The following is a 10,310-nucleotide window of genomic DNA, read 5'->3' on the forward strand; positions in this document are numbered from 1 at the left end:
AAAGAACACGAGAGAACTTTCTAGGATGACAGCAATAATCAATTTCTTCACCGAGGTGTTGGTTACACAGGTATATTTATTTATCAAAACTCACCAAACTGGGACTTTCCCAGTGGTCCAGTGGTAAAGAATCTACCTCCCAAGGCCACGGACGTGGGTTCAATCCCTGGTAAGGGAACTAAGATCCCACATGCCACAGGGCAATTAAGCCCTCGTGCCACAGCTATTGAGCCAGCGCACCTCAACTGGAGAGCCTGCGTGACACAAACTACAGAGCCCACGTGCTCTGGAGTGTGTGTGCCATAACTAGAGAGAGAAAACCCTCACGCCACAACTAAAGAGAAGCCCACACACGGCAACGAAGATCTGGCGTGCGGCAACTAAGACCCGACGCAGCCAAAAATAAAATAAATAATAAAATAAATAATCACCAGGGCTTCCCTGGTGGTGCAGTGGTTGAGAGTCTGCCTGCCAATGCAGGGGACACGGGTTCGAGCCATGGTCTGGGAAGATCCCACGTGCCGCAGAGCAACTGGGCCCGTGAGCCACAACTACTGAGCCTGCGCATCTGGAGCCTGTGCTCCGCAACAAGAGAGGCCGCGACAGTGAGAGGCCCGCGCACCGCGATGAAGAGTGGCCCCCGCTTGCCGCAACTAGAGAAAGCCCTCGCACAGAAACGAAGACCCAACACAGCCATAAATAAATAAACAAAACAAAAAAACCCTTGATATTTATTTTATTATTCTCTATACCCTACATATGTGTTATATATTTTTTGCACACAGGATTTATTCATTTAAATTCAATTTTGAAATATAAGTATTGAATGTGACTAGGAAGAAATACACCCTAATTGTAACAGTGGTTACCTGAAGGTGAGGAGATGAATGCTTTTTATTTTCCTATTCGTAATTGTATGTACTTCCCAGATTTTAAACAATGACCATATTTCTATAACCAAGAAGAAGATGCTCTTTTAAAAGCATGACTATGCCCAGGTTCTGTGAATTCATGATATACTCTGCTGAGTAACCACATCATACCAAAGAGCTCTGACTGGGCATGAACATGCAAGGTAAACCCTCTGCCTGCCCACCCTCCCTGGCTGATCCAGGCAATATCTAAAAGGGGTCAGTTTACTGTCACAGGTTCCTGGCCCAGAAACATTAGGGAGTGTGGGGTTAGGGAGTGTGGGATTGAGCATATTCTTCTTGAAAAGTGGTCTTTTTTAGCCGCTCATGGCTACATTTTTCTTTAAAAAAAAGGACTGGGGCTTCCCTGGTGGCGCAGTGGTTGAGAGTCTGCCTGCCAATGCAGGGGACACGGGTTCGTGCCCCGGTCCGGGAAGATCCCACATGCCACCGAGCGGCTGGGCCCGTGAGCCATGGCCGCTGAGCCTGCGCATCCAGAGCCTGTGCTCCGCCACGGGAGAGGCCCCAACAGTGAGAGGCCCGCGTACCGCAAAAAAAAAAATTAAAAAAAAGGCCTGGTTGGTTACTCATTAAGGACTTAAAGGGCTGGAAATATAAATTACATTATAGTTTATACTATTTATGTATAAATATTTTTGAAGAAAAAATATACTCTGTCCAACAGAAATTCATCAACACCAAAGGTATTTCATGTAGGAATTTATATTAGTGATCTATTCCCACATTTGTCACATGAAAATGATAAGAAATTCTTATTTGCCTTAGTTTCGGGGTATTATTTATACTTAATGTTTGGGGTATTATTATACTTATTTATCATAAAACAGTATCGGAGTACCAGCTTTTTCCACATAGACTGTGAAGCCCCTCATTAGAAAAGTCTTATCTATAGGTGAATTTATGTATCTTCCCCCCCACCTTTCCCACTGGGAGCAGCAGAGAAAAACCACCTTCAAAGTCAGCCCAAGCTGGGTTCAAATCCTAGTGCAACCAGTCCTGTATTGGGTGCATGCCTCAACTTCCTCTCCTGTATCACACCTCCTGGGATCCATGTCCCTATGCCATCCCCTCCCACAGTTGACCTGGGCTGGCCCTGAGTACACCAACAGAATGTGGCAGAAGTGGTATTGCCAGACCTCCAAGGCTAGGGCACAGGGATCCATTCGGCGCTCACCTTAGTCTTTGGAAGGTTTGGTCTAGGGGAAGCTATCCACCATGTAAGGGGTCTGACTTCCCTGAGACCACTACGGTGTAAGGAAGCCCACGGTAGCCACGTGTGAAGAGAGTATATGGAGGGATGAAAAGAGGTGGTGGGGGGAGGCAGCTCAGGAACCATCTTGCTGTCTCAGCTATCCCAGACAAGTGATGAAGAAGTCATCTGAGATGACTCTAGCCCCAGCCACCATCTGACCGCAACCCACTGGAGACCCCAAGGAAGCAGGGCCCATCTGAGTCCAGTCAGCCCATGGAACATGACAGATGCATGAGTCAGGGATATCTTAAGTCTTCTGTAAGTAGCAGCCTTCTTTATGTTCTCTTCTCATGGAAATACTATCAAGTAAACCAGATATGTACAGGCTGTGGAGCCATTCAAATGCTCTTAACACTCACCCTATTCTCACCATGTTCCTTATCAACGATCTCCCCTTGGAGCTAGATAGATATCAGGGTTACAGATTTTCAGATCTAGCAGTAACTCTGGATTCTATTACTTAGTAGAGGCCACAGGTAAATGAGGTCAGCTCTGAATAATTTGAAGAAAGCTCAGAAATAAAATACGAGGTTTGGTTTTACCCTCTTTACTCCAGGGTTACTCATGGCCAATTAGATAGCATTACTGAGTGTCCACCACATGCCTCCCAGTGGACAGGACATGTGCCCTGCCTTGAAGAGCCAGGATCCAGGCGGAGCACAGACAAGTGAACAAGCCATCATACCACAGGTTTCAGGGGCAGGAAGGGGTTGAAGACAGGCACCAAGAAGACACACGGCAGGAGAGGAAGCTGACCCCATCTGTCAGGGTCTGGAGGGTTTACAGAAGCTGGAGGAACTAACCACAGAGTCAAAGGGCTGCAGGGGTGAAGATAACATGTGTGTGCCTCAGCTCTGGGTTTGGGGGTACATGCACCTAGGTGTGTGCCTGGGAACGGCAAGAGAGGCAAGGAGAAAACATGTACATTCCATGACCAGAGAGCACATGCCCTTCAAAATCAGTACAGAAGGCTTGAGACTGGCAGGTGGGATGCTTGGATCCCAGTTTCCACTCTCACAAGACAACTCACTCACCTTCCGAGCATCTTAACAGTGTGACTACACCACTAGGCTGTACTCCTCTCAGGAAGGAGACTATGAAATCTGAAAAGGACTTTTTTTATGGTGTTAAAATATATATCATAATATTTAGTATTTTAACCATTTTTAAGTGTACAGTTCCATGGCATTAAGTACATTCACCTTGCTGTGCAATCATCACCACCATCCATCTCCAGAACTAACCCATCCTCCAAAACAGACACTCTGTGCCCACTAAACACTAACTTCCCATCCCCCCTCCTCACAGCCCCCTGCAACACCATTCTACTCTCTGTCTCTGTGAATTTGACTATTCTAGGTACCTCATATGAGTGGAATCATACAAGCTTTGTCCTTTTGTGACTGGTTTATTTCACTTAGCATAATGTCCTCAAGGCTCATCCATGTTGTAGCATGTGTCAGAATTTCCTTCCTTTTTAACACTAAGTAATATTCCTTTGAACGTATATACCACAATTTGTTCCACATTTTCTCTACTGTGAATAATGCTGCTATGAACATGGGTGTGCCAATATCTGTTCATGTCCCTGCTTTCATTTCTTCTGGATATACATACTCAGAAGTGGAATTGCTGGGCCATATGGTAATTCTACATTTAATTTTTTGAAGAACCTCCCTACTGTTTTTCATAGCAGCTGCACCATTTTACATTCCCACCAACAGTGCACAAGGGTTCCAATTTCTCAACATCCTCACCAATGCTTGTTCTTTTCTTTTTTTTTTTTTTAAACAATAGCCATCCTAATGTGTGTTAGGTGGTATCTCCCAGTTTTGATGAAAGGGATTTTAAAAAGATCGTGGTTCTTCCTGGCCTAGGACATTCTACATAGAGTCACTCATCTATGCAATTCTATGACTTTCCTGAGGCTGTCTCCGCAATGTCTGTCTGAGGGCAGGACATCATCCCCCCCAGTTAAGAGGCTCCCAGGACATCCTCACCTATTCACCAGCACAGAATTCTAATGTTGCAACTGGCTTTCAACAAATTATCTTCAGACTTGATGGTCACCTTGTTTCTCTCTTCTAAGCTCTGCTTCAAGTGGGCTCTAACACTAAACATACTATCAATGACCTGTGGCCCCAGGTGTCCCCTGCCCTCTTCCCATCTTCAGGGTCTTTCAAAGCCACACCAGGAGTGAGGCAGTTCACCTTGAGCCTGTGTTGTGGATGGTGCTCCTAGCCTATCCATTCCATTCCATGAATGATATTCCATTCATTGGGAAGGTCCTTTCAAGAGTGAAAGCTGGTAACAGAGAAAGCTGCACCCCAACTCCTCCCCCACAAAGGAAGGGCTGTGACCAGAACTTGGCTCTCCTGAAGCTGAGACTTGAAAGAAATGCTGGTGCATGGCAGTGCAATAAAGCTGAAACTTTCAGTGAGACAGCTTTTTACAGTGTAAGACCATCAGGTCTCCCTTAGCACAAGAACTTGACTCCCCAGTTTTTAGCCACCCCCTCTTTCCTCCGATCTCCCCCATTTCAGTCATTTTACAACGGCCAACTATGCTGCTTATTAGCAGAGGTAGAAAAAGGTTTCGGGGGAGTAGATGCTAAAACTATGCATCCTCAATACCTACAACAGTGCCTGGCACATAATAAGAGTTTTGTGAATATCTGTTGAACAAATCAAAACTAAATTTATCAAAACAAGACTGTATGTCTGTCTTCCACCATTATGAGTAAGCCAGGTAGCTTGAATTAGTAGTGGTGGGTAGTAACTGGAGAAGTATGAAATCAGCGAATATCACATTTTCACTCATTTATTTAAGGACATAGTATGCAGGTATAAATAAAAGCATGAATAATGTTTTTTTTTTCAGGTTGCTGTGTTTTTTATTTTCTTAGTCACTAATTCCCTTGAACGCATAAGCTGAGCTGAAATAATTTAGTTTTACTCAATAATTATTGTTTTCTGGTAACTGAAGTCTATATTCAGGTTTCCTTAGATTTTACCTAATGTCTTATGGCCATGTGTCCTCAGGCTCCTCCTGGCTACGACAGTCTGTCAGACTTTACGACCTTGACAGGAGGACTGGTCAGGTATTTTGTAGGCTGTTCCTGAATTCAGGTTTGTGTGCTGTTTTTCTCATGGTTAGACTGGGGTCATGGGTTTTGGAGATCATGTACCTATCCTATCAAGGGCACGTGTGTTGTTTATTTTTGAATCATGACGAACATGTCACCCACCCCTGGAGCCCCTCAAACTGACATGTGCTCCCTGAAAAGTGCTCTACTGCCAGATGTCCATTTGTTACCTTAGAGATACATCTGCATCCTAGGGAAACCACGCTTGGTTTTATTTAGATTTTATGTACAGACAGCAATGTTTTCACTTCGAAGTTGAATTCTTTAACAAATATCTATGATTTTATATTTTCACTCAATATTGTAGGCCCCTTTATCTCTTTCCTCAGTTCACTCCTGGTTGATCATCCAGGACACTCAAGAGAGTTTCACTTGCATTATAGAATCTGAACTATTAAATAAGTTTACTTATCTTAAACCCATGACCTGGCGGTTTCCTCCTTTTTTTTTTTTTTTTGCGGTACGCGGGCCTCTCTCACTGTTGTGGCCTCTCCCGTTGCGGAGCACAGGTCCCGGACGTGCCGGCTCAGTGGCCATGGCTCACGGGCCCAGCCGCTCAGCGGCATGTGGGATCTTCCCGGACCGGGGCACGAACCCGTGTCCCCTGCGTCGGCAGGCGGACTCTCAACCATTGCGCCACCAGGGAAGCCCTAACACTATTCTTGTAGAACGACCACAAGACTCTCTCAGTCCTTCTGGACACGTTGATTTTCAGTTTCAAAGCATGCTACATCTTGCGTTCAGTAAACTGTCTCAGGCCTCTCTTATTACAGAAGAACACTGGCAAAGAACTCTGCTACATCTTAACACTTTCCACATTGATAAGCAGTGGTGTTTGGTGGCTTATCCACCCAGGGAATACTCAGTTGGCCCATTTTTGGTGGTTTTAATCTTCCTTGAGTGTTCTTCACACCGAAGATCACTTGTAGTCATAAGGACCCCAGGAACAGAAGCCACAGGAAAGGTCAGAACTCTCGCTCAACCCTGAGAGCGACCGCCTCCTTGGCCCGCAGGTCCCACCCCGGCCTGCCTAGCACACAGCTCTTACTTCTGCACTGGTGTGGCCACTGCAGGGCGAGAAGTCAGCAGGTCCTGCCCTCCAAGTGCACCCCAGGCCAGAGTCACAGCAAAGGCGGGAGGCCCGTCGCTCCTTCTGAGCAGGCACTGGGCTCCGACCATTCGGGGGATACTGCAAACAGGAAGCTTTCCCTAGCAGCCGGTGGGTGCGGGTGACAGGGACGCCTGGGCGCCAACCAGAGGTCGGTGGGATGCACGGCTGCAAAGCGATTGGGTCTGGGAGGGAGGAAAGAAGTCAGCGGGAGAAACCTTATAAAACTGAAGAAGCCTTCGCCAGCGCTGGGAAGGGAGAAAAACCGTGGCGGCGACACAACTACCACCGCTTAGGGCGCACCGGCCGCCTCCGGAGCTGCTGGAGGACTAGGCTCGGCCGCGGTGGCGCCGCTTCTGGCGCACAGGACCGCGTCCGCGCCTGCGCTGCGGGTGGTCTAGGGGCCTCGCGCCCGCGCAGCTGGCCCTCCGAGGTGCCCCGCCCCGTCTCCGGACCCCACTCCGGCGACGACCGGAACACCCCACCCCGCGGCTGCTCCCCTCCCCACGGCCGGCGGCTGCTCCCTCCACGCCTCCGCCCCCACCCCGAGCAGGGCCGCGGCCCGCCCTACCTCGCCGCTTGGCGCGCACGATGCCCTTCTTCTGCAGCACGAACGTAGACCCGTTCACCAGGCTCGACACCACGGCCACGCCCAGGCCGAGCGACACGGCGGCGGGGCTCGGGCTGCGCGCCCCCTCCCCGGCCGCCGCCGCTGCAGCCGCTGCAGTCCCCATTCCGCCGGCTCCCGCCCTCCGCGCCTGCGCGCTCGCCCGCCGGGCCTGGAGGCGGGGGCCGGCTCCGCGGCCCAGAGCCACTGGGGTGCGGGGGACCGGGGTTCTGCAGGGGCGGGGTGGAGCCCCGGCTCCGGGAGGGGGGGAGGGGGGAGGAGGGGGAGGAGCGCGTTAGGAGAGGCGGCGGCGGCGAGGAGTGGGGTGAGGTGGCAGGTGGGTGGGCGCAGAGGCCGAGCTGCAGGCTTGGCGGTGCAAATACAGGGCCCCCAGTTAAGTTTGCTTCTCAGGTAAACAGATGGGTTTTGGTGGGTGTCCCATGCGATATTTAGGACTGGAAGAGCGCTAGCAAGACGCAGCGTTCTCTGGGATAATGGTCCCTCACAAAGCTGTTCGGGGGCCCGCAGACAGCCGCCCCTGGGGCCTGAAACCAAGACACGTCAGCTGTGGAAACTCGAATGGGACCGCTGAAGGAAGGGAAGTCATCTGTCTCCGCACCGGGGCAGTGAGCTCGTGATCGCCCCGTCCAATTTACTGATTTATTTTTAATAAAATATACCGAAATTACAGAAAACATGGGACAATATTTTAAAATTACTCAATCCCACAGCCCTAGCCTAATAGTTATTGTTTTCCCACCTAAAGTACAATTGCAATGACAATATACAAAATATCCTTTTTATTTAATATATCATAATCAGTTTTTACGTTGCTACATAATGATTATTTTAATGACGGTGTAATTTCCCATAAAGTTAATTACCGTAATTTGTCTAACTGTTCAGCTGTCGTTGGATGTTAGGTTGCTCCCAGTTTTTTTTTTTTTCTATTATAAGTGATGCCGTGATGAACATCTTCGTAAATTTTGAAAAAACTAAAGAATATCAACCTATACCTATATGCATCACTGTTTGTGAAGCAATATAAAATCAAATACTATTTCTGTATGAAAACTTTTATGCTGAATGAATCTAGTCCTTTGCTTATTCTCTTTTTGTTGTGGTAGCATATATATAACAAAACTTGCCATTTTAGCCATTTTTAAATGTACAATTCAGTGGCATTAATTACATTAACAGTGTTGTGCAACCCTCACCACTGTCTATTTCCACAACTATTCCATCACTCCAAACAGAAACTCTATACCCATAAAGCAGTTATCTCCCATTTTTCCTACCCCTTAGTCTCTGCTAATCACTAACCTACTTTCTGCCTCTATGAATTTGCCTATTCTAGATATTTCATATAAATGAAATTGCACAATATTTGTCCTTCTGTGACTGGCTCGTGTCACTTAGTATGATGTTTCAAGCTTCATCCATATTGTAGCGTATGTCAGAACATCATTCCTTTTTATGGTTCAGTAATATTCCATTATATGTAAATATAGTAGTCCCCTTTATGCAAGGTTTCACTTTCCTTGTTTTCAGTTACCCAAAGTCAATGTGGTTCAAAAATGTTAATAGAAAATTCCAGAAATAAGCAATTCATAAACTAAATTGCATGCTGTTCTGAGTAGTATGATGAAATCTCATTCCATCCTGCCCGGGACATGAATCATCCCTTTGCCCATTGTATACTGTCCATTTATTCACTTAGTAGCAACTCAGTTATCACATCGACTACTGGCTATCGCAGGGCTTGGGTTCATGCAACCCTTATTTTATTTAATAACAGCCCCAAAGCACAAGAGTAGTGATGCTGACAATTTGGATATGCCAAGGAGAAGCTGTAAAATGCTTCTTTTAAGTGAAAAGGTGAAAGTTTTGAACTTAATAAGGAAAGGAAAGAAAAAAATTGTATTCTGAGGTCAATAAGATCTACACTTAGAATCTTCTATCCATAAACTGTGAAGAAGGAAAAAAAGATTTGTGCTAGTTTCGCTGTCACACCTCAGACTGCAAAAGTTATGGCCACAGTGCATGATAAGTGCTTAGTTAAGATGAAAGAGGCATTAAATTTTTACAATAAGATATTTAGAGAGAGACTACATTCACATAACTTATATTACACTATATTGTCATAACTGTTCTATTCTATCAGTGTTGTTATTAATCTCTCGCTGTGCCTAATTTACAAATTAAACATTGTCATAGGTATATATGTTCATCTGTATGTATAGGAAAAAAAATACTATATATAGAGTTCTGTACTATTTGAGGTTTCAGGCATCCACTGGAGCTCTTGGAGGGTATGGCCTGCAGATAAAGGAGGACTAATGTACGATATTTTTTTTTAAAAAACAACTTTATTGGAGTATAACTGCTTTACAATGTTGTGTTAGTTTCTGCTGTAGCACAAAAAGAATCAGCTATATGTATACATATATCCCCATATCTCCTCCCTCTTGCATCTCCCTCCCATCCTCCCTATCCCACCCCTCTAGGTGGTCACAAAGCACCGAGCTGATCTCCCTGCGCTAGGCAGCTACTTCCCACTAGCTAGCTATTTTTCATTTGCCAGTGTATATATGTCAGTGTTACTCTCTGACTTCATCCCTGCTTACCCTTCCCCCTCCCTGTGTCCTCAAGTCCATTCTCTACATCTGCATCTTTATTCCTGTCCTGCCCCTAGGTTCATCACAACCATTTTGTTTTTTTAGATTCCATATATATGTGTCAGCATATGGTATTTGTTTTTCTCTTTCTGACTTCACTCTGTATGACAGACTCTAGGTCTATCCACCTCACTGCAAATCTCAATTTCATTTCTTTTCATGGCAGAGTAATATTCCACTGTATATATGTGCCACATCTTCTTTATCCATTCATCTGTCAGTGGACACTTAGGGTGTTCCATGTCCTGGCTATTGTAAATAGAGCTGCAGTGAACATTTTGGTACATGACTCTTTTTGAATTATGGTTTTCTCAGGGTATATGCCCATTAGTGGGATTGCTGGGTCATATGGTAATTCTATTGTTAGTTTTTTAAGGAACTTCCATACTGTTCTCCATAGTGGCTGTATCAATTTACATTCCCACCAACAGTGCAAGAGGGTTCCCTTTTCTCCACACCCTCTCCAGCATTTATTGTTTTTAGATTTTTTGATGATGGCCATTCTGACCAGTGTGAGGTGATACCTCATTGTGGTTTTTCTTTGTATTTCTCTACTAATTAATGATGTTGAGCATCCTTTCATGTGTC

At 46.0% G+C, this 10,310-nt stretch overlaps 1 protein-coding gene across 3 annotated transcripts in view; it reads right to left on the minus strand.

Moving 5' to 3' along the window:
- NIPA1 (NIPA magnesium transporter 1) overlaps nt 1-7,288 on the minus strand; it is a 37,105-nt gene extending 29,817 nt beyond the window's left edge. The window contains exons 1-2 of one of the 3 annotated variants that reach the window (XM_033400211.2): nt 7,009-7,150; nt 6,378-6,622 (exon numbers count right to left, since the gene is read on the minus strand). Coding sequence is in view for 1 of the 3 variants with exons in the window: in XM_004276887.4 (XP_004276935.1) it covers nt 7,009-7,171 (163 nt within the window). In the remaining 2 variants the exon portion in view is untranslated. Of the gene's footprint in view, nt 1-6,377; nt 6,623-6,740; nt 6,881-7,008 lie in introns of those variants that run through there. The other 2 variants (XM_004276887.4, XM_049712580.1) reach the window with 2 other exon arrangements.
- Between the last annotated feature and the right edge of the window lie 3,022 nt (nt 7,289-10,310).

The sequence above is a fragment of the Orcinus orca genome, chromosome 7 (genome assembly GCF_937001465.1).
Source record: "Orcinus orca chromosome 7, mOrcOrc1.1, whole genome shotgun sequence".
Lineage (NCBI taxonomy): Eukaryota > Metazoa > Chordata > Mammalia > Artiodactyla > Delphinidae > Orcinus > Orcinus orca.